The sequence below is a fragment of the Olea europaea genome, chromosome 20, assembly GCF_002742605.1.
Source record: "Olea europaea var. sylvestris chromosome 20, O_europaea_v1, whole genome shotgun sequence".
NCBI classification, from domain to species: Eukaryota; Viridiplantae; Streptophyta; class Magnoliopsida; order Lamiales; family Oleaceae; genus Olea; species Olea europaea.
The window spans coordinates 18,963,011-18,986,960 of NC_036256.1; the positions used below are offsets into that span (position 1 = coordinate 18,963,011).

The window sequence follows — 23,950 nt, forward strand, 5'->3', positions numbered from 1 at the left end:
GAAACCTAGTGCATAAAATCACGGGCAGAAATAGAATTTTAGAGTTGAGAAGGCAAAATTCACAAAATTTTAATTGTTGGGACAAAATTGAAAATCATTAAAGACTTTTTTGAAAATTTTATGCAAAATCTTAAAAAATGTCGTGCAAAATTTTGGATTTAAAATTTGTCCCCACTGCAGATCTGCACATTCATATAATGACTTCAGATTCCCATTACAAAGATTGTGTAGTGATCAGTCACGTGTCGGTTCACGAACGTATGTATGTGTATATGATTGGCAAAACTATCTTTCACCAAAACATAGAGAACAAGTAAATGGAATCAATTCTATATCGAGGCCAACCAAAGCTTGGTCATTGGTTCGACTAATATCCTGGTACTCTTTTAACTTTGAGTCACTTTTTCTTTCCTCGTATGCTCTTGGGTAGTGTGTATGAAAAACAATATAGCAACCAACTCTCACAAGCCAATGATTAGATCCAAAGCTCAACCTTGAGCTCCACTTCACATGATATCACGTCATGGCCCCTTTATCTGATGTCTCGTGGAACCAGTCCAAATGCATTTCGTGGGATGCCAATCTGAACCAGGTGAGCGGATTTACGAAATTATTAGACACGGGCTGACACGTAAAAAAAAAAAAAAAAAAAATGACACAGAATTTTTTATTTTTTTATTTTTTACTTAAATCTTACTTTTTAATTAACATTTGGACTGGAGGGACAGGCTCTAGCACAGCCCGGCCAATCCCTAGATTTGCCCCTATAGGTGATTGAATTCCCTTGTACATCGTGACAAATTTTAAGTCACTCAAAAAGATACTAAGGGCCTATTTAGCTAATATTATAGAGGTGTTTCTTCTGAGTAACAGACCTTTTAGAGGAAATTGTTTCAATTTAACTTTCTTTAAAAGTACTTTAATAATAGGGTGTTCTTTAAAAATTTAGTTTTCAAACAAAAATCAAAAATTTTTAGTCAAAAGAGATAAAGGAGCAAGAACAAAATTAAAGATAAGGTCAAACGGACCCTAAAAAAGAGATAAAGGGACAAAAGCAAAAGTAAAAAATCAAGTCATACGGACCCTAATATGATATTTTAACACACTCTTTCTGCAGTTTCCTACTTTGTCAAATAAAACCGTAAACTAATCAACAATGGAATCATCCAGGCTACAGTTAAAACACATAAGCTAATTTCGGTTTAAGTTAATATAATTGCGATTAGTGCTCTTAATTCTTCACTAATTTCAACAGATCAATCGGAGATTTATCCGATTACATTCTATGCGGTATCTTTTTGATAGCTTGATCAAAGAAGGTGCATATATGACGTGGCAGTTTTAGTTCAATTATTTAATCCAGTGAATATTTAGAGAGAGAAAGTGAAAAGAAAGCTGTTTTAGAGAGAGAACCTTATCCATTTAAAGGCTTTATAAAAGCATACCAAAACCCCCCATTAAAAAGTATCACATAGGGCTTCTTGATCGATTTCGCCGGAGTTCCAGAAAGCCAATTCGAGAATCTCTCGAAAGAAGTCTTTGACAACGAGTGGAGTTACCGACAATGGATCGGCATCTCTGCCAGTTAATATATCGGACTGTTCAAAGATACTGAAGGAAGAGTGCAAGGTGAATCATCAGAGGGACGTTGATGAGGATGATTTCGAGGACGAGGACGAGGAGGATGACGATGACGACGAGGATCGGAGAATTGGGTCCCGCCTCATGAGTTTTTAGCTAGGCAAATGGCGAGGACGAGGACCATTACCTTCTCATTGCACGAACGGCTTGGGAGAACCCTAAAAGGAAGAGATTTTAGTAGGGTTCGTAATGCAATATGGGAAAAAAAATGGATTTCTAGATTGAATTTAACATTGAGAACGTTTTTTTTACCTTGAATTTCTCATATATTATTGGCTTTGTTTTTCCACTTTATGCTCTCTCTTTTTTTCATTTTTCTTAAAAAGGCCTAGTGGATTGCTAGTGGATTGCCAAGAAATCAGTGCTTTATATTCTTAATTTTTGAAGAGAAATTTATGAAATTTTGGATCTAGTTAATTTTCATCTCTCTTTAATCTCGTGTTTATTGTATTTTAAAAAATGCAATTCAAGTTTAAAATATATTCTTCAAAAGAAAATACTTGAAATGATCCAAGGATTGAAATGTTTAGTCCTTGTAAATTGTATTGAACATGACCACGTAAATTCTAATTTGTGCAAAGATCAGTTTATTAATTAAAATTTTACGAGATCAACTTAAGATTCTATTCTTAATCTTGGGTGGCTAATAGATTCTAGGTCATGGCTCGGGCATGTTGATATTAGGGTTTACAAGTCTAATTATCGGTCTTTTATAATTTATCTTGTATATTCAAGAGTGCGGTATAATTACATAATATTTTTTTTTTTTTATCTAAATTACTACGATTAAGAATTTACCGAATCACAAGGACAATTTGAATCCCAAGGTAACTCCGTGATTATTAGAGTGAATATGTTTTTTTTCACCTAATTTTGGTTATGCATAAATGAGCATGAGTTTTGGTACATCATAGTAGATATAGCAAAAATGCTTCAACCCCAAACTACCATGCCTCCGGCCGCCTGTGGGGGTATCGAGGAGGGACAAATGGCCTCCTTCATGGCTCTTTTTTAATTAGATCGCATTTTTATAAAATAAATAAAAAAGTAAGTAAGCGATATAGAAGATGAGAATATGTTAATCCCTATCCTCAATTCTTTCATATCTCTAGAAAACCCCCCCACTGGACGAGGGGCGGAGAGGTCGCCATATCTTGTTGCCATTCTTACATTTGTTGAATACAATATTGGAGCATGTAGGGACTAGTAATAAGCCCTCTACTATAGTTCTCCATGTACCATGAAGCATAGTGACTTGACATGAACTAAAGTTAGAATCTATGTTTTGACTACAAACCCTAATCTAGTTTGACATGATCCAAGGGAGGTACCCTCCCAACTCTATAGCTGAAACTGTAGAATACGAAGAAGACTTGAGTGCTTGGAAGCGATGAATTTGACCATGAGATTGAATTGCTTGAGGCAATCAACGTGAAAGCAAGATGGCCGAGAAGCAAGCTAAAGAGGCAATATAATTTCATGTGATTTTAGATCTGCACAGTATCATTATTTTATATATTTGATGGGACTATTAATTTAGTATACATTATTTTTATTTCGACACATACGTAGTTTCTCTCTTGATAAAAATAATGTGTGAGGTGTGTGTCCAATTATTTGAGGTGACTAATGGTAATGGTCTCATTATTAGTCCACAAAAGAAAAGCAAACTTCCAATGCCAGAGAATAAAAGCAACCTAACATAGTGCTTTCCGCTTTCAAGCCAAGTGCTGGTCTTGTAGGAAATGTCAAAAAGTCAAATATCATTTTGACAAAGAACAAATTATTTTTTTGACCGTTGATTTGAATTGGATGGGCCCCTTCAATGAAATAATTTATTTGACTGTCATTATCATCGAGAAGGCAATTGCGTTTTGCATAATTTGGCATGTCGTTTTTGTTGCTGTGTCCCAATCTGTCTTTAGCCTCCGTTTGAAAAAGAATTAATAAATTTCAGACAAGAATTAATTTTAGTCATATATTTATATTTTTTTAATTATTATATTCATATATTTCATAAGACTAACTAATATTTATTTTTGTAAATCATTTCTAAATTTATCGAACGAAGACTTCATAATTGATTTATATAATGCACGAGACTCTTCTCCATTCTCCTGCTTCTTCATCTTTTTTCTTGCTTTTGCCTCACTCATAATTTTTCAGCATTGAATTTAAATGGAACCCACCTGAGGAACTCCGGGGTCTTAAGTAATTACTCAGCTAAAGAGGAGAAGCCAAGAAAACCGTTAATTTTCTCAAATCAACGGTCAAAATTGATTTTTCTTAGTTCAAAATGTCTTTATAAACAAACTCAACTTATTTGTTGTTTTGAATGGTTGGCAAATACATATTTTGCATAGGATAGATATTCGAAACAAATAAATTTATATTTTTATCTCATATTGTTTCTTACATCCTCTTTTACATGCAGTGGAAGTTATTTGCATTTTACAAATTCAATCTAATCATATAGATTACATGTACTAGCAGTAGCTACTATTAATATTATTGTGATTGTTCTTTCTTTTTCTTTTTCTTTTTCTTTTTCTTTTTCTTTTTTTTTTCTAATTTCTATTTAACAAACAAGATTTAACCAAATTCTCAATTTTTTAGATATAGAATATATATTAACATTGAGAAATGGCATCGAGGGTGGTGGAAATAGGCGATAGAATGAGCATAACTCACAGTATTATATGTATACATCAAGTATAACACGCGTGTTAAAAAGAAAAAAAAATGAAAATGAAATAGTTGTGTAATTAATAATAAAAATGGCTTCTTAAGTCTTGGGATGATCATAGCATTCACAAGGGTTTGGGTCTGAAATTATGAAAGGTCATTTCTAGTTATTTACTAGGGTTGGCAAAATTTCTTTATCGCCTTGATTTTCCTAGCATTTTGGACACTCATTCGGTTTTCCATGTGAGCATGGTAAAACCGTATCATTCAGATTTGGAGGATCGCGGCAAGAACGAGTCACAAAGGCAAAGGGCTCCATCTGAGTCCTAACAACGTCGTACAAGAAGCATGTGAGATGTTTTGGCAAATAGAAAGCTCGAAGATATGGTGTTCCTCCTTGAATTAATTACTTAATCAAATAGAAGGGGCTGTCCGAATCTTATGCAACTTAGGAGAATAAGGAAGACTTGTTGTAGTTTAAAGGGAAGCTTCAACATTACAAGGTGACAAGGACGTTGCCTGGTTAGGTGGGGAAAGACTTATGTTACAAATATCATGTCCAATTTTGTCGAGGCGGTGACTACAATTTAGCGTAGTTATGGCGCTTTGGTAGGGTGCACAACTTCTTTCAGTAGAGAACGAAGGCTCCAAAACGTGGGCTAATGTATTGGCTGATTTTTGAAATGTTCTATGCCCTGAAACCACCATCTCAATGCTAGAGAACCGATGGATTATATATATGTTGTGGCTGAAAGGGGGTACTATTTGAGATAGTGAAGGTGTAGTTGAGATGGTGAATGGGCTGTTTTCCATCATGCTATTGTTGATGCTCAGAATTATAGGGCTGATGGGCCCAAAACTCACTAGATTCTCGACTCATAATCATCAACTGTAGCCTAAGCCTAAAATAAGTAGAATTTTGCTATCTATACAGGGGGATCTGTACAGTAACTTTATAGATGCACGCGTGCATCTGTCGGTGGATTTGAAAATCCAAATCCATCGATAGTCATGCTTGTATCTGTGATTTTTCAAATCCACCGACACGTGTGTCTGTCATACTGCATGTACAGATCTATCGTACAATTAGAATTTCTCAAATGAGCATTATCAGAAGAGTTTCGATGTACAAACAGGGTGAGTGACAGGATTTAAAATCAGGAGGACACATGTCAACATTTCATTGGACAGTTTGGAAAAAAAGAAAAACAGCACCTATCAAAAACCATGTTCAAGTATCATAAGTGTATCAAAAGCACGATATTTTGACGTGTGGTCATTATAGTGGTTCCTTATGGCGCATTATTCGAAGTTTCGTATATTAGTCAATAAAACAGCTGGTTTCCACAAAACCTAGTAGCCATGGCCTTATTGCCCCGTCACGCGAGTAGTAGAAAATTCCACTTTGTCTTTCATTTGTACTTATACAAGTAGTTATCTAATAATAGAAAACATCTAAATTTCTGAGAAAATATTTAATGATCTTTATAAAAATGTCTCTTATATTAAAAATTGAAATTTCTACTCGAATTTTATGTTTGACAGAATATAAAAAGCGTAGCTCTTTCCATGCCTAATTTCATTCTATCAAGTGCTTATCGTTGTAGAATTTGTCAGAAAAATGAAAATATTTTTGTTAAATTTCAATTCTATGTATTGTTTTCGTACGATATATATATTTTAATAATATGCATATCGCGAAAGGATACCCACTAAATCACTTTATTTTAATTTTTATTTTATTATGAACTTGTAATAGTCAAATTAGTCACAATTTTAAAATTAGTTATTAATATATTTAGATTTAGAATTAATTCTTAAAAAAAATCTTTTTATATAGTTTTATTGACCCCTGTGCATTTGGAGGAGCATGGTCCATTATACCAGCAATTTTCAAAGTAGATGTAGGATTTGTGAACTGAGTGCACGCTCGTGATGTTGGATTTTACAGTTAGTGTGTTCTCGTAAAATAATAGTTCATTTTCAAAAAAAAAAAAAAATTAATTGCGAAATGTAACATACAGTTTAAATTTTATCGAAATTGAATTGTTTATTTGAGCTTTTTATACTCTAATATTATATTAAGTCTTGCAACAAAAATTTAAAAGATTTTACACAATTAAATTTTAAGATTAGTCATGTAAATTTTTACACAATCACAAGAAATATTAAGAAAAGAAATTATGAAACTTTCACACACAATGCTAGCTTGAGATTAATCATGAAAATTCGACATAATTAATAAAGGGTCAAACGATAGTTAAAATTTAAAATAACTTATTTATTTTTTCTTTCAAAAGAATGAAGTTATTTTCTTAAATTTTGACGTACGTTAGATTAAATTTTGAATGAGTTCTCGATTTTTCTAGTCGAACTGTATTGTTGTACATACTCTCGTGAGCACTACGTCACATTGTAAATATGATTAGTAGTTGTGATAATCAATTAATTAGGAAGTGATTAGGTCAAATATGGCATTAATGTTGGATTAATCAAGGGTAATTGATGCTACATTTTAGTCGTCGAGACGGCGGGAAGGGTGGAAGCACACGTGAGGTCTAATTAGTGATCACGTCAAACTCATAGAAAAACTTGACATTACTTTGCTTCCCACCTCACGTGTGTGTGTAAATTATTGTTGGGGTTAGTTGGTATTTTTAGACTTTTTACCCAAAATTCATTAATGGGTTTTTATCACTTTCAGGTCGTGGGAATTGTCAAAATGTTTTCAATTTCATTCAAGACCAACCTCTCCATTTGATATTTTTTGGAGAATCTTCAATCTCTGATATCGCTATAGTCAACCACTAATATCAGTACGCGAATCGAATCGTGAGACTCATTATCCGATGAATAGCAATTGTTCTATACTACCTCTGTCTCATATAAATAAATAACACTTATTTCTATTTTCACATAGATTGAGAAAAATAACTTATAATTTGTGACAAACGAAAAAGAAAATCAAGTTTATCTTTATGGGACGACGGTAATATATATCCTTACCTTAATCCTAGGTTATTAAGAATTCAATATTTTCCCACTCCAAAACTCAAAACTAGAAATCTTTCTTGAACAAAGTAAAGAAATTAAATAATTAGAGAATATGCGACGTGCACATGCAAATGGGCACGTTACATATTAGCTCGGTGTGGTATGCATGCATTGGGGGATGCATTACTTTAGTCGAGAAAATTTTAACTAAATTGCGACAAGGAATGATTTTTTTCTCTAGGACAACAATATCATTTGCCTTTTGGCTATAAATTAGGCACCAATGTTCTCTAGGACACACATTCATCGAAACCTTCTTACTTCTATTAGGATCGAACTTAATACAATCAAAGTATGTAACGGATACACAAAGACATCTAAGTATACATAGACATTTTTCAACATTGATTTACCCCCACCCCACCAAAAAAAAGAAAAGAAAAAACCCATAAATTCGTCAACGCTTTATTACATCAACTTAAATGCTTGTACTAAGCAAATATGCCCAAGGGACCGGTCTGGTTTGATGAGCCCAGTCCTCGTTCTGCAGTTGGTAGACCGGTAATCAAAATCCTGAAATACAAAATTAGTAAGCTTTTAGCTTAATGAGCATCTCTTCATTAAAAGGAAACTCTTTCGGGGGAGAAAAAAATAAAAGCAATTTGAGAAAATTTCTCATTATGATTATCTACTAGACTATCAGATTCGAAGAGCACTTTGCATGAAAACAAAGATGTATACCTTTCTACACTTCTGGTGCCCGGCTTCATTAGAATTGTGAATCTTTTCGCTGTCTTTGTGAACTCGCTACAGGATTAGAAAATAGGACAAAATGGTCAATTACAAGCAAATCATGGAGACTACCAGTCTTTCCAGCATGCAATTTTGGACGTTAATAAAACATAGAAACTTAAAAGTAACAAAATGATGAGATTTACCTGAATGGTTCTTCTCCAATTTGTTTAACAGCACCAGTTGCATCATGATAGAACACATGGCTCAGCCTATCTAATATTTCAATCTCAAACATGTTTCTAAGCATTTCGTATAGATCTTTGTATGATCCAAGAGCGGATAATTGGAGAACTTGACCCACATCCTCTGACTCCAAGAATACTTTGCAGTGCCCCATGTCACGAGACATCTGTTGCTCGGTGAGTATTGGCTGACCAAATAGTACAAACTGAGGCGTCATTACATTATTAGTTTTAACGGACTTCTGCCCAGAATCTCCCATGTTTAACAAGCAAGAAATATCTTCGTTACCATCATGTCTCCTGACAATATTATCAGAAATTTTAGCATGGGGCTTAAGCTGCGGGATTGTGGGTGGTAAAAGTCTCAAATGCAGTTTATTGTTAAGGTGATCCGATAACGGGAGTCGAATTTGAGTATGCCTAGCTTCCTGTATGCATGCAGCAATGTCATTGGATATACAACATAAGCGACTGCTTGTCCCAAGAGGGTTGCCCATAAATGATGGCACTGGAAACTGGCCAGCAAGCGGAAAGTTGGGATGATGTGGTAAACGCAACTTCTTTCGTGGTGGCGAGAAGGATGAGAGGTGCATGGCAGGTATGTTTGTGACCATTTCAACTAGCCAAGGACTAACACGTTTTACATTTTGCAGCATATCCGGTTCATCCCATGTCACCTACAAAAAGAGAAAGGGGAAATATGTCAGAGCAAATGGAAAGCAAACATAAGCTTAGACAAATTCCCTAAATTAAATGATAAAGAGAAAAGTGTAACGAATTTAATACTCGAGTTTAAAAATATAAACAAGAAGACAGCAAGTTTGATTTCACTAATGAATCCGAGAGGCAAAAGGAATGTGAACTCCAACACTGTTAAAATGGAAATGGAACAAAAATGAACCATCAGAGAGATTTATTTCGACACACATTGAACCGTGGTAATTGACAGACTACGTGAATTCTGAGTTCGTTTAACTACCTGAAGGAGCCGCCACATTGAATTCGGCCAGCGAAAGGGATCAGCAACCTGAACACAAGCTATAGTACCCATAAACCAGCTAATCCGGGAAGAATCCTCAGTTTCAAAAGCCATCTTGAACCTCATACCAGAAGACCACTGGATCCTCATCGCAGCACAAACGGAGGAAGCCTTTACACAGAACTCCGGCGTGCTTGCACGCGGGTAATAAGCCACCTCAAATGGCTGGCCATTGGAAGCAAGGAATGTGGCCTTAACAACCGATTCAAGCTTCACTTTGCTCCTCTCCCTTAGGCTCCCGTTATTGCTATTTCCAGCACCAATACCACCATCCCTCTTCGCCCTTCGAATCCCAACACAGAGTTCCCCACTTTCGACCCTCAAAAACACGATTGAATCCCCTGCAACTAGCTGCTTCTGATTCACAAAAGTACTCCACCCAGTGGTCAATAAATGCCTCCTTGGCGTCCCCCTATAGATATGCCTAAAATTCCAAGTCTTCCCATGAACATCCTTAGCAATCACAGTCTGAACAGGTGGATCAGCCGAATAATCCAACCGAGGAAATAAAGTCTCTGCACAGTACCTCGGAACAGAGAAACCCCCACCATTGTTCGCATCAGATTGAGTTAATGTCTTCGCAAAAGAAGCGGGCTTTTCATTTGATTCAGACCCATTTCCTCCTAACACCACATCGTCATCGAAACTATAATCACTATTCACAACTGGGATCAGTCTGATTTTGGCATAAACTTCATCTGTTTCAGGGTCAGCCAAATATTGCACAGCCGCAACCCTGCAGAGAATCATAGGGGGAATTCTCGGCACTGCTGGGAATTCCACATCAGTGAGTGTTTGCTCTGCGTGACCTTGTGGGAAATAGAATACATTCGAGTTCACCAGCGGCATCTGAACCATTCCTCCGGCGCAAGCATGCCATAGTTCCGAGTCCAAACTTTTCTCCACCAACCCATCCATCTTTCAAACACAAATCTTCTTCTGGTTTTGGTTAATTCACAAAAACCCACACTTTAATCTCTTTGTAATCTCTACTCCACCTTTTATTTCTTATTCAATTAATGTTGTAGACAATCAAAAAGAGACAAAAAAACTTTAACGTTAAAGTAAATTAAAGAACACCGCATTTAATATCAAAGACGGCAATGGAAATCATAATAAATTCATGCATAATCTTCAAAATAAAGATGAAAAAAAAAATTGAAACCCACCAAATATTTCGACACAAATGAATCCGAGTGGAGTCTGTGCGCTTATTGCTGAATCATGGAGGTGTGCCAACACATGCAGAGCCTAAAATGCAAGAATTTTACGTATCTGAGAATCAATAAAGGATACTTGAAACCAGATTCAGATTATACAGTAACACAACTGTTAATATACGAAAACATTGCCTCACAAATCGTCAGTCCATTATTATTGATTCAGGGAAAATGCACATTCACTCTCTCTTTTAGTCAAAAATTTTCTACTCTGAAACGACAGCGTTTCGGAAGTGCCAGAGCAACGTAGGAGTCTCCCTTGGTTTTGACTCTCTTCAGATGTGTGTACCAATTAGACAGAAATGACCATTTTATACTACATTTTAATTTTCCATAATTTAATATAGGCCTTGTGTTCTCCACCAACCAATACAAAATTTTAATTGTCTAATAAATTTAAAGTCGACTATACTTAATTCGAATTTATATCTAAAGTTGACTGTTTTCAATGTTAAATCATCGTCATATAATATTTATATACCCTATTTATGACTCGTATTTATACTTCGTTAGAGACTTCTTTACTAATTCAGATTATCACTGAAATTGACTATATGTAATTTGAATTTATATTACATTTTAATTTTCCATAATTTAATGTAGGTCTTGTGTTCTCTACCAACCAATACAAAATTTTAATTGTCTAATAAATTTAAAGTCGAGTATAATTAATTCGAATTTATATCTAAAGTTGACTGTTTTCAATTCTAACTCATCGTCATATAATATTTATGTACCCTATTTATGACTGCTTCGTGTAGAGACTTCTTAACTAATTCAGACTTATCATTGAAATTGACTATGTTTAATTTGAATGTATCGCTAAATAATATTTTTTACACTCTACTCATGACTCATAATTTCACTTCGTTAGATAGGTCATTGCTAATTCACATTGATTATATTTATTTCAAACTTACCGCTACTTCAACCGACTATATATATATATATATATATATATATATATATATGACCATGATTTGACTTCGTTAGAGGGTTCTTTGCTAATTAAGATTGACCATTGCAATTGATTATACTTAATTCGAACTTTTCACTGAATAATTTTATTATACTCATTTTATGACTAGTGCATTGATTTCGTTGGAGAGTTCATTGATAATTTAGATTGATAGTTGAAATCGACTATATTTAATTTGAATTTATCGCTAAAAAATGATTTTACATACTCTGTTTATGACTTGTGCTTTAACTTCGTTATAGAGTTCATTGCTAATTTAGATTGATAAATGAAATTGACTATATCTAATTAAGACTTATCGCTAAATAACTTTTTTATACTCTACTTATGACTTGAACTTTAAGTTCATTAGAGAGGTCATTGCTAATTCATAATGATTGATAAAATTAACTATATTTAATTCGAAGTTATCGCTACATATTTTTTTTGTAATATATTTATTACTTGTGCTTTGACTTCGTTAGATAGTTCAATGCTAATTAAGATTGAACGTTAAAACTGATTATATTTAATTTGGACTTATCACGAAATAAGTGATATGTAATTTTTTAATATATTTTTATGACCTATGTTTTGATTTCGTTAGAGAATTTGTTGCTAATATAAATTGATTGTTGAAATTTTGAAATTGACAATATTTCATTTGGATTTATCACTAAATAATTTTTATACTCAATTATGCCCTGTGCTTTGACTTCATTAAGTTTTATTTCAATAACTCAAGACTATTCACTCTTTTCCAATTTGTATCTCTACATAAGATTAGTGTGTGTCTCAATATTTGAATTACAATTGTAATTTATCAATGGATTGATGTCTCATATTATCTATGAGTAGGCTCAGGTCTAGTTTGGGTCCAACCCGAATATCAAATCGACTTTTCAGATTAAATTATTTACTAATAATTTAATTATTTAAGGGGATTAAAAAAGTTTATTAATTTGTTGTTTAGAAGCAGTTGATAGAAAAAATAAAAATTAGTATATTTCATGAGATTAATGAAATATATATATCACATAGGATGATTACTGGTAGTTTTCACTACGAATAACATTATTCTTTTTATAAAAAAAAATGTTTTGGGCCCCCATTTGACCTCATTCTCCTTCTCATTCTTTTTTTATATCTTATTTTCAACCACACAATCTTCCATAAAATAATATTATACACAAATCCATAAAATTTGTCCTTTTTCAATCACATATTTTTCAAAAAAAATACTATTTCAACCATTAAAATTTGGGAAGAATGAGGATCAGACAGGGGCAAGCTACTGTTTGTCAGTTCTTACTTTTAACACTTGTTCCACGCTTCAGAGTCAGAGAAATTGCAGTATTGGTCCCGAAAGTAAATTTTTGGTACGTTGATCTCTGACTTCCTACAAAAGGGACAACTAATCGAATCTTACTTTAATCATTACGTACGTATGTAACATGGTATATTATCTACAAAAAAATCATTAATTTTTGTGTAAAAACATTTGAGAAAACAAATAAACAATTCATTCAAGAAATTTATTTCCCTGACAGAATAAAAGAGGATTGGTTCATTTCACAACTTTCTCCGAAATAAATTTGGAGAATACACACCAAAATAGTGACCAAGAATTTTATTGCAGATTATATATTTATGACCTTGAATGGTGCTTTGATGTAGTATCATTTTCCTTATATTGAGCAACTCTCCTTCTACAAACACTATTGTCATCTCAAAATCGTCTTTGAATCGAAGTCTTCAAGAATCAATTTGATTAATTAAGTTGAAGACATTCGTGAAGAGCACAAAGGTATTTCTTTTCCTGGATAAGAAGGATAAAGAGTTTTTCCGTGGTTATCATGAATAGGGGTTGAAATTGTGGGGAATTAACATGAAAATGAAGATCAATCAAGCGATTGAGTTTATGAAGAAAAATGAAGGGAAATAATATATTAATTAGCATGCCAATTCAATTTGACAAAGCAAAAAGACAGAAACCCTTCACCTTAAAATCCACACAAATTTTAGAATACCACAAGACACAAATTAATTATAAGTGGTTGGTGAATGGAGGACATTGATACAGACATGCCCCCAGCCCCATAGCCATAAGTCATTTACACAAATAATCTAAAATGCAATTATAATTAATGATCCAACAAATATATAGGTGGCTTTTTATAAATATGCTTGTCTTTACTCACAAATAGATACATATATAGATACAATAACAAGTATATATTTTGCGAGAAAATCTTGAAAAAGTCTTAGGTACAGACTTTTTTCACAAGCTTTTGACAGGATACGGACAGCTTTTGACAAGGTGTTATCGTGTCGACACTCTACTAAGCTAATGGAAACCGTTAACTATTATTTTTCTGTTGATTTTTTCTATACTTATAGCATTATTCATATTTTGCAGTACCATGCCAGCCAGCCATGGCCTAATATATGTAAAAAGGGCCAATTTTGGGTACTGTCTTAATTATAAGTGGTCCTTTGAAAAGGGACTCCTTATGATGGAAATAGTTCCACGATAAATGCTATATTGTACACTTTCTATGGCGACAAAAATCTTTTACGTTTGGTTAACTTAAAACCGACATTGTTGATTCAAATTATAGTAGTAAACACAGTCATCATATTTCACCTGGTCATTAGTGATTCAATCGTCAAGTTAATAGTTCAATCGTTGGATCATTGATATTTTTAAAATAAAAGACTAATGTATAAAACATATCTTAGGGTACGGTTGAACAATGAAACCGTCAAACCGAACTGAAACCGTTGATTTGGTTCCACGTGGATCCATCAACATTTTTGTTTTAAACTGAACCAAACCACTTCAAAGTGGTTTAATTTAGGTTTCAATCTTTGTAAACTATCAAATAGTTTACAATAAACAGAAGAAAAGAAAATTATGAAAATAAATTAGTCTAAATTTCATTTAACCCAATTAAAACTTATTAAGGTGGAAACAAACTATTTTTGGATACAGTTCCAATAGTATTAACTCCAATAGATACAATATCAATCTTTGTAAACCGTTTCAAACCGCCAAACAGTTTACAAAAAGCAGAAGAAAAGAAAATTTTGAAAATAAATTAGTCTAAATTTCATTTAACCCAATTAAAACTTATTAAGGTGGAACCAAACTATTTTTAGATACAATTCATTGATATTTTTAAAATAAAAGACTAATGTATAAAACATATCTTAGGGGTTTGAAGTTCAGATCCATGCTATGCAACTTTAAACATTTTTGGAAAAGAAAAAGGTTTACAAAGACCGGTTTAGCCATTAATCCAATTAGTTTTATTCGTTTCTTAATTGGTTTAATGTCAAGTGGTCCAATAATATCACGTGAACCAATTTGAGATCCAATTCATCGAGTTTTCAATCAGTCCGATCGATTTAGTACTTGATCTAATAACTTCAGTATGATTGGAAAGATATTAAGTTATAGATCGTGTCACACATTTTCTCTTGACGTATACACTCGAAAATCACTATACATTAACATGATAAACTCAACTCTAAACCCAATTTAAGCGTAAAAATAAATAAATAAATAATAGTTACACAATCAGGACAATTTTCCATCAATTTTTGGTCACTCTATTGGTGCGAGTTGTAAGGAGTTTAAATGACAACTCGTCCAAATCTTTATTAAATTGTCGACAATTCTCCCTATCCAATTTTTGTAAAATTATGTTTTGCTTCTCAATTTAGGCCGACAAGTTAATGAAAGTTCCGATATTTAAGATTAATCATTCAATTATAATTGAATGCTCAAAATTAATTTGCTCTTTCTTAAAGTTGAAAAACTAATTTACTTTTAAAACAACACATAGAAGACCAAAGACCAAAATATTGGTATAGTGATGACTCAACAAACAATTAATTCGTGTATCAAATCATTTTCTAAAAAAGACCTCCAATAATATCTATGAATGTCCCCCTATAGTGGAATATTCAATAATTTGCATTATTATTATTATTATTATTATTATTATTATTATTATTATTATTATTATTATTATTATTATTATTATTACCTTTTTTTTTGTATATAAACTTCAACACGTGTAAAAATAATAGTCTGTCACACTTGATGGACCTATACCTAGACATTTTAGCTGGTACAACAATTAAGAGATTACAATTTCCTGCCTATTTATAAACTTGCAATATTTTATTAAATCAAGTCTTTTATTATTTTATGAATAATTGGATTTTTAGGTGATAAAATTATTTTCCAAGACATTTTTTTTTTTTTTGCTTATAATAAGAATAAAGATTTCAATTTAACGTGACAAGCAACTTTCTTCTCTATATTGAACCATTTTTTGGGTATATATTTTTTGGACGGTGAATTTATGAATAATTGGATAAATTAAGCGAAGAAAAAGAACTGCTCGAATGGATGAGATGAGTAAGAAAACTTGGGTCTTATTAATCCATCGATGGAGGTGTAACCTATTAGACAAGAAATTTAGTTGAACTTTTGAAGATTACAGAAGAAATATTTCAAAGTAAGAACGAGTACAAGAATACTAGTCTTAAATAAGGATTTATGTGATTTAAATCAAGTATGTACTGTGGTGAAACGTCGTCAAGTCGACCAAACTCGGCACATATGTCTAAGCAATCTGTACCAAGCCATCCCAAGTCCCAGTGGCAGCCCACAATGTTCGATAAAAATAAAGTTTAATCAACTTATAAGTTGATTATAAACTTTGCCAAACATGCAGGAAGAAAGAGCAACAATTTTTTTCCACCATGCAAATCACATTATGAGTAAATTACAGTTTTTACAACAAATTCACTTAACACAAACCATGAGAGGAACCCATATTTAACTAAAAACAGAGATCACATTTCAAGATCATATTTTTATTTTATAAGCACGAGTAAAAGTTACCTCTTTTCCATTTATGAATTCTTGTTAGTACGAAACTGCTGAGAGAGAAAAATATAATATGTATTTTACAAAATCATAAAGACCTATTACCTCAACCAATAGGGCATCCATCGAAACTTCCAACGAGTCAAGACCCGATCACCTAAGTATTGGAGAGCATCTCCACAAAAAATCTCAGAAATGAAATTCTTCAAAACTTGGTAACTTTTTTACTGATTTTGCATTGGTTTTTCTCTGTCAATTCTCTGAAGTTGAGTGTATGACATTTAAACTGTAGTTAAAATTACATTTACAATTTGATTTTCGAGAATTCTCTGAACTTGAGTATATGACACTTAAACTGTAGTTAAAATTACATTTACAGTTTGATTTTCGATGTTTTTCTTCTGGAGAGAAAAAGAAATAGAAGCAATGAGAAACCCGCGGTGCCTAAGGAAAGGACTTTCCAAGAAGGGGAACCATATGAATTAATGTATGCACTCTCAATAAGTATCGTTTCTTGCCTCTTCTGCAGTTAAAAAGCGCAAGGAATCCACCATGAGAAACATGGAACAAAATTTTTCAAAATTGTACTGTCTAATACTGTGCAATCCAGCATACCAAACATGACATAGAAAATTCTCTTTCTTGCAACATAAAAGTACTATAAAGCACTGAAGATCTATGGAAGCAAAAAATAAGCATGGTAAACCCATATTTCGTAAGATCGGAACTTACTGTATCAACTATAGTCTGCATCACACGTTCATGTTGCTTTGCAAAGATGCTCTGGCCATAATTATAAAGCTCCATATCTAGGCTGTTGAGTGATGTAATCTTCTGGAGAAGTACCTTGGGAATATGACGCCGAGCCTGAAAAGTGGAAAGCTAAGAATACGATTAGTGCAGTAAAAAAGCAGTCAGAAAATTAAATGTTTCAGGACTTTTTCAAGCTATCATACCTCTTTTGTAAAGTTTGCAGGAGAAATATTCTTCAAAGAATTTGCGCGCCTCTCTTCTTGGCTGTTCCGTAAGTCTGAAGTACAGGACTCGTATGCTTCCATAAGTTTGCCAACAGTCATCTAATTTGGAGAGAGAGAGACCTTAGCCATGTGAAAAGGAAAGGAATGGGAAAGTTTCCAATCTCAAGACGAGAAAATTTAAATGGAAGTCACAGCTCACGTTCTTATTTGTTTCTTCGTCCTTGCCAATTGATGAAACTTTCTTTACCTTTGTGTAAGTGTTGTTTCTCTGTAATTGAACAAAAGGAGACATTTAACTTGAAGTACCCTTTATCCAAAGATTCCAAACATAATCAGAAGAAAATTGTTGTACTTATTTACTTGATAATTAGCATCCATTCGGGAATCCGGAAGCGAGGAGCTCTGTTCTGCAGAAGTAGTAGTCACGGTTAAGGAAAATCAATATTTTTATCATGTAGGTCACCTGCTCACCTCCACTTTACAGGAAAAAGAAATCCATACAAGTTCAAAATTCAGTCAACTATTGAGTTATGTAACATCCCGAACTCAAGATTTCCCATCCAAGATCCATAGATAAATTCTCTTTAATTTTTTATCAGTTGCAACAGCGACAAGTAGTCAATGCAGTGCATAAATTGTTTCTGATTGCTAACCTGAGTCATTGTTATTTGCAATCTCTCTCTTAGACCTCGATGTTGATAACTGAGAAATCACCTGTGCACCAACCACATTTGCAAACATTGAGGCCGATTCTTTATGGTTCTCGGTAAGTCCAACATACAGCATATCATTCAACCTTTTCTGCAATATTTACAACAATATACCATGGATGAGACAATTAAAAGAATACATAATATTATTCACCAAGAGTCAGATACATGAGTATACAATGGCATGATTGATAACAAGAAACCTTTCATAATTACCTTTGCAACTTCAAGCACATATTTCCCAAATGTCGGATACTTGAGTACACAATGGCGCACTTCATGTGATTCTGCTAAATGGGAGTTGTTTGTGAGTCCAGCAATCTGTAAATTAGGAAACGGTTAGGAAAGAAGATGAATTTAAACTCTGAAATAGCGAGACGAGGCTGAGAAAACCATTAAACATCACAAATCCAGTTCAGTCTTTGTGTCTTACTGGTATTTGCCGATATCAGCAAAATTCAATCTCAAATTAAACAGCCAGTGTCTCAGAGAACATTCAATGGCTGTCTCTTTCTTCTATTCATTTCTATTAGAAATGAAACTTAAATGCCCTTTATAACTCAATTCGAAGAACTTTACAGCACTAACATAAATAATATTCCTTAATCCAGAAGTCCTGGCATATTGCTAGTTTCAGTGTATCGTAAATGCAGACTAACATCAAAGGTGTTATAACATTAAGTATATTGTCTCTCTCTTATTGGACAGAAATGTTGGATACATACTTCCCTACTGAAAAAAGCATGTATAATGTTATATAAATTACCCCTAATTCCTCAGAAAGATAAAATAATGGGACCAAGCATAAGAGAAGTAAAGAAAAACTCATATTTTAGATATAACTAATTAATCAAAATGTAACATGCAGAGAGTTGACCAGCTCAATCTTTCTGTTACTCCATATTTTCAATAGTTTATACCTAAAAATTAAATGAAACAGAAACAACTTAATTTTGACAGCCGAAAGTTCTTCACAAGGAGCTGAATGCTGCACAGATTAAGCATAAATAAGCAATTATCATTGAATAGGTGATTTAAAACATATTAAGAACTGGCTACATCAATTTTCCGATCCTAAACCACATCTATGAGTTACAAAAGGTATTAGTAAGGTATCATGGATACACTAAAATCATATAGAGCAAAGTAAGGCTACATTACCTGGAAAGTGGCTCCATTGTGGACAATGTCCCGAACAATAGGTTCGTTAATGAATTCATGTAGAGGCATTAAAATGTCTTCCATATCGTAGGAGTTATTGGTCATTGTATAAGTTTGGCCTCGATGTTCTCTAGCATCCCTCTGCCATAAAGATGTAGAAAAGACTTTTAAAGATTTGATATTTGATATAGAAAAAATAGTATCTGAATTGTATATCTTATATATGAAGAAACATTTTATGATCATGGAAAATAATTAATGAAGGCATTTCTGCCAGTCCTACCATCTCTTAAAATTTTCAAGGTTACATTCAAAAGTGCAACTGAGAAAACATTTTGTTCTATCAACACACAGCGTGCTGCAAGGAGACTTCACATGTGATAAGTGTACACTTATTTTGGCTTCTATTCTTGATTATTTATAGCTATTGAGCGAATATCTATCTAACCTAGGTTAAAATGTGTCAATGGTAGGTAAAACCCCAATTTAAATGCACGTGTGAAAAATGTGAAATTGGAGCTAACTTGGAGTTGATACAGAGAAATTGATGATCATCTGAATTGTGCATGATCAATTGGAAGCGTTAATGGAGCAATCAAAGGTGATTCACAAGCTTCGTGAGCTAAAGTTTGAAGACTTAATTGCAAACTTTAGGAACTTGCATTGCATCAATTATATTTTTCTTCCCAAAACTTTAATTTCGAGTAATGTTGTATTTATTTAGTTTGTGTTCTTGTATTATTATGATGCTTGACTAGTTGTATAGATACTAGGATTACGTTAAACCCTATATTATGAAGTTTTGACATTACGTTCTACAGTTTGACACTTAAATATTCGTTTGCTCTAAATGATTGTCATGAGTTAAATGTTTTTCAATTAATAGATTAATAATTGAACTGATGTATGATTTCTATTGACATTTGGAGAAGTAATAAGAATTTAGCAAAAGTAGCAATCATTGTAATCGCCTATAGACGTTAAGGATAATTATCTGTAGTTTTCATGATCCAAATAAATGTTTTTGTGATTTAGTGTATTATCACATGTTCGCATTTGGAATAGAGATATTTTCGGGTCATATGTGAAGATGAATATAATTCTACTAGGGAGAAATTATTATATAAATTAGGAATAAATGTTGTAAAATTACAGGGTTAATATTAAGAAGGAAAAATATATGGGTATACGGGATCCTAGTGCTTTATATTACTTGAGTGTTCATAAACACTTCCAACCACTTAGTTAATTTTAAAAATTAGATTAGACCTAGGTTATTAGTGTAAAATCTATCTCATTTCTATTGTGTATTTATATTCAATTAGAGTTAGGATAATTGAAACTACGTTCAATACTTATTCCATTACTTGAACTCTAGGCCCACTTTATTACTTGTTTACAATCCTAACAGTTGTAGTTATTAAAATCAACATGGATTTGAAAAAAATAATAAATTAATAAAATAATAATAATAATAATATGATGTTTTAAAACAAGAGTTTAGCAGGGAACTGTGTATTAGTTGGTTTGAGATATATAAATCAGAATAAAGTATGATATAAATGTTAATATAATAGTCAGAACAAGGTAAAATTACTCCAGTGTATTATTTTGTTTCAAGCACAACAAGAAAATGGTACTTCGTGAAGCATTTGCATAGAAACATAAAGAAAAAAAATCCTAAAAAGGGATTCCCAAAAAAATATGCATAAAAGGAAGCATCAAGCTCTAGTTAAAGAGCATACTCGAGCAAATAAATCTTCTATCATCCAAGGAATCAAATATTTCCATGGCCAGATATCCAAAGTGCTTACTCCAGCCTTCTTAGGCCGTGGCAGTCTAGCCATTCTTCCCACAGAAGTTAAGTTAGGATGTATCAGAAACCTAGCTGCTACCTCCACAGAAAATTCAAAAGTGCTAAAGACACGTTCAACAGGGTTTCTAAGTATTATCACCGCTGAAGTTTTCTCCTTGGGAAGTTTGTATATGATGCTATAGTCATCATGAGTACTTAATAACCGACAGTTTGGTTTTCTGCGAATTGCAACAAATTCATAGCTTAGACATCTCGAAAAAGAAACCTTAAAATTAGAAACAATTTTTTACACGATACAGAGTACAAGAATAATCACAATGATCCTGAAAAGTTAGCAACATTTTCCAATTTTTTCCAACTGTGGCCTGTCTTGATAGTCTGGTTGAAGGAAAAGACATGGATAAATGCTGATTATTTTCACCACTAAACAAGGACGAAGAGATAACGTGTCTCTGAAAATGACTATATTAAAAGGTTACAGCTTGGACCTGCTATAAAAATCAAATCATAGAGAGCCAATCATTCTGACTTTATCTTTCTTAACTTTAAAGTGGTAAAGTCTCATAGCATCTTCACCAAGCCACGCAATTCCTAAACAAGTTGTCAAACGCTCATTCTGTACAAGCACAGTTCAAATAACTCAAGAGCTACTCCATTATTAGATTAATTATTTAGGATTATCTAACATGAAATAATGACCATCTGTTTCCAGCTTCGCAAACTTTTCATGCTCACAACATCAGGCAACTATTGAATTCTGAGTATGTGACAAGCTCACAATACTTGTGGTCTTGGCTACCAATGCTCCTCACAATTGCTAAGGTGGCCTCATTTTGTTTTCGAAGAAGTGTTTGTCAAGAACAAAGTGGTTGGCTGATTGAAGATTTCATCAAACTAATACAGAAATAAATAATTTGGATGCTCTAACAATGATGGCCAGCATTACCTCGAATCCACCCGTAACTTATCATAAGAACGAGGACATTCCTGAGAACTTGAGTACAGCTTCCTCAAGAAACTACATACAAACGTCATAAGCATGAGAATAAAGCATCTGCACTTGTCATTTAACAAATTAAAATTGAGAATGAATATCATCTTTTCTTCTTTCTTGTATGAGCAAGGCCCGAGGTGGCATATGAGTTCAGTGCCAATGTAGAAAGTTACCAATGGAAATATGTTCGCCCTCCTGTTCGAGGTACATGAAGGAAAAAGAGCAAGTCCCGCAATAAATGTTTGTCTTCTTTAACTTCAGAATTTAGAGATGATGATGCCCAATGCCTGACAGTATGTTCACATTGCTTATAGCCATCCTCAGCGGAAGATGCCTTTATGATGATAGGAACTGGAAAAAGAAAAGAGAGATCAACTATTATTGCAAAAATCCCAACATTCTCCATATCTGAAAATTGTCAATTAAAAATCCTCCTTGTAGAAGCAATACAAGAAAAATACAGAAATAGGTAGAAAAAGTATGCTAAAAGGATTACCGATTAGCTCCGAGCAAGAACACGTCCCTTATTCAACCAAAAAATAAAAATAAATAAATAAATCCCTTTTTCTCAATTGGTTTTGAACAATTATGCTTATGCAAAGAAAGAAACTTTTCCAATGAATAAACATTCACCATTCAACAGAACTCACCATAAATCATAAGATGACTTCCTAATTCAAAAATATGGATATTCTGACAGAGAAAACACGAAGGAACTTTCTTTCGACGGAGGCAAAAAGAACTTACTTGATAGAAACAGCACCAGAATCATGTGTAAGTTCAAATCAATATTCAAGCACCTCATATTCACCTCTCAGTAAGCCACAAAAACAACTGGACAAAAAAGACGAATAATTCCCTTATCGTTAAATTCCAATTAAATCCATAAAATATCAAATATTCAATAGTTGAATTACTGCAAGCAAAACGCAAAGTAGAAGAAGAAACCTTATAACTAACAACCCAAAGAAAAAAAAAGGTAAAACATGACACGCATTACATGTTGATATTGTAATTATATCAAAAGGAAAAAATAAAGATAACGTACATATGTTTGAGTATCGCGATCTCGAATACATAAATTCATTCAGCAAAATTCAAATTCATTTCCCACAAACAGTGCTGTCTGCCGGTACATAAACCTCACGATTAGACAAGGGGGACCCACCACAACTTATTGCAGCTTTTAGTGCAAATTCTTAAAAATTAAGGATTTCAAGTAATGCTATTTAGCGCTTTCCAACCAATTATTCACGTCGTTTTAAATTAAAATATCATTAACTTAGTAAATTAGTGTTATAAAATTAATTGGGATAAATTTGAACTGACATATTAATTTAAAAATAATATATTAAAAATTAATTGAGCAGACAATAAATTGAAAAGCAAATCTCAACTCTTATAATACAGTCTAAATAGTAGTGTTAGGTGATAAATTTAATTGAAATGTGAAGTTAAATAAATCGTACTTATTTTTTAATGACACATCGACGTAATATAAATTAATATTTTAATCCCAATGAAACTAAAGAAACCAGTATTCTTGCTTCCTCTCCTTTTTCCCTTACTAGATGCCAATCCACAAGCATAACGGCTAGGAATTATTTAATGGGGAACAAGAATAAGCCCCTGTTTGATTTTCATTATTTTTTCATTAAAATGAAAAATATAATCGTTATCCATCACATCAAATTATTAAATTTGAATTTATATCTTTTGTATGAAACTCGTAACAGCTACATTTTTCATTCTCATTCTTCCAAAAATGAGAAACAAACGGGGTCTAAATTAAAGCCTCTTTTGAAAATTATTTATAAACAATTTAATTTAATAAAGAAAATTTTATACTTTTTGTTCCCAGTATTTGTAAAT

General features: G+C 32.9%; 2 protein-coding genes across 9 annotated transcripts; both read right to left on the reverse strand.

Annotated features, from left to right (window-relative positions):
- Window positions 1-7,622: 7,622 nt before the first annotated feature.
- Window positions 7,623-10,823, reverse strand: LOC111369910 (auxin response factor 10-like). 3 transcript variants are annotated; one of them, XM_022991626.1, is made up of 5 exons: window positions 10,506-10,823; window positions 9,277-10,275; window positions 8,259-8,974; window positions 8,062-8,127; window positions 7,623-7,893 (listed from the first exon to the last, which is right to left on the reverse strand). In XM_022991626.1, the coding sequence occupies exons 2-5, from the start codon at window positions 10,252-10,254 to the stop codon at window positions 7,812-7,814; spliced, it is 1,842 nt and encodes a 613-aa protein (XP_022847394.1). In that variant the 5' UTR covers window positions 10,255-10,275; window positions 10,506-10,823; the 3' UTR covers window positions 7,623-7,811. The 3 variants fall into 3 exon arrangements, with proteins under 3 accessions (XP_022847394.1, XP_022847392.1, XP_022847393.1); XM_022991624.1 differs by having other exon boundaries at window positions 9,277-10,281; XM_022991625.1 differs by having other exon boundaries at window positions 9,277-10,343.
- Window positions 10,824-16,621: 5,798 nt separating this feature from the next.
- On the reverse strand, window positions 16,622-23,265 carry LOC111369911 (protein-tyrosine sulfotransferase-like). 6 transcript variants are annotated; one of them, XM_022991632.1, is made up of 14 exons: window positions 23,127-23,265; window positions 22,826-22,912; window positions 22,575-22,601; window positions 22,252-22,429; window positions 22,031-22,102; window positions 21,014-21,302; window positions 19,269-19,409; window positions 18,324-18,428; window positions 18,051-18,198; window positions 17,758-17,804; window positions 17,645-17,665; window positions 17,377-17,496; window positions 17,153-17,302; window positions 16,622-16,943 (listed from the first exon to the last, which is right to left on the reverse strand). In XM_022991632.1, exons 2-14 carry the CDS (start codon window positions 22,881-22,883, stop codon window positions 16,794-16,796), a joined length of 1,506 nt encoding a protein of 501 aa, XP_022847400.1. In that variant the 5' UTR covers window positions 22,884-22,912; window positions 23,127-23,265; the 3' UTR covers window positions 16,622-16,793. The 6 variants fall into 6 exon arrangements, with proteins under 6 accessions (XP_022847400.1, XP_022847397.1, XP_022847395.1 ...); XM_022991629.1 differs by having other exon boundaries at window positions 17,153-17,287; window positions 17,597-17,665; XM_022991627.1 differs by having other exon boundaries at window positions 17,597-17,665.
- Window positions 23,266-23,950: the final 685 nt, after the last annotated feature.

What these genes read in the sequence shown, in the direction of transcription:
- LOC111369910 (XM_022991626.1), bottom strand. Translation starts at nt 10,254, where the DNA reads ATGGATGGGTTGGTGGAGAAAAGTTTGGACTCGGAACTATGGCATGCT. An exon ending in CAATGTGGCGGCTCCTTCAG is followed by an intron (nt 8,975 to 9,276) that starts GTAGTTAAACGA and finishes CTCTTTTTGTAG; the next exon opens with GTGACATGGGATGAACCGGA. An exon ending in ATTGGAGAAGAACCATTCAG is followed by an intron (nt 8,128 to 8,258) that starts GTAAATCTCATC and finishes CTAATCCTGTAG; the next exon opens with CGAGTTCACAAAGACAGCGA.
- LOC111369911 (XM_022991627.1), bottom strand. Translation starts at nt 22,883, where the DNA reads ATGAGGTGCTTGAATATTGATTTGAACTTACACATGATTCTGGTGCTG. An exon ending in TTCTTGCTCGGAGCTAATCG is followed by an intron (nt 22,430 to 22,574) that starts GTAATCCTTTTA and finishes TTCTTTTTCCAG; the next exon opens with TTCCTATCATCATAAAGGCA. An exon ending in CTGCAAACTTTACAAAAGAG is followed by an intron (nt 17,303 to 17,376) that starts GTATGATAGCTT and finishes TCGTATTCTTAG; the next exon opens with CTTTCCACTTTTCAGGCTCG.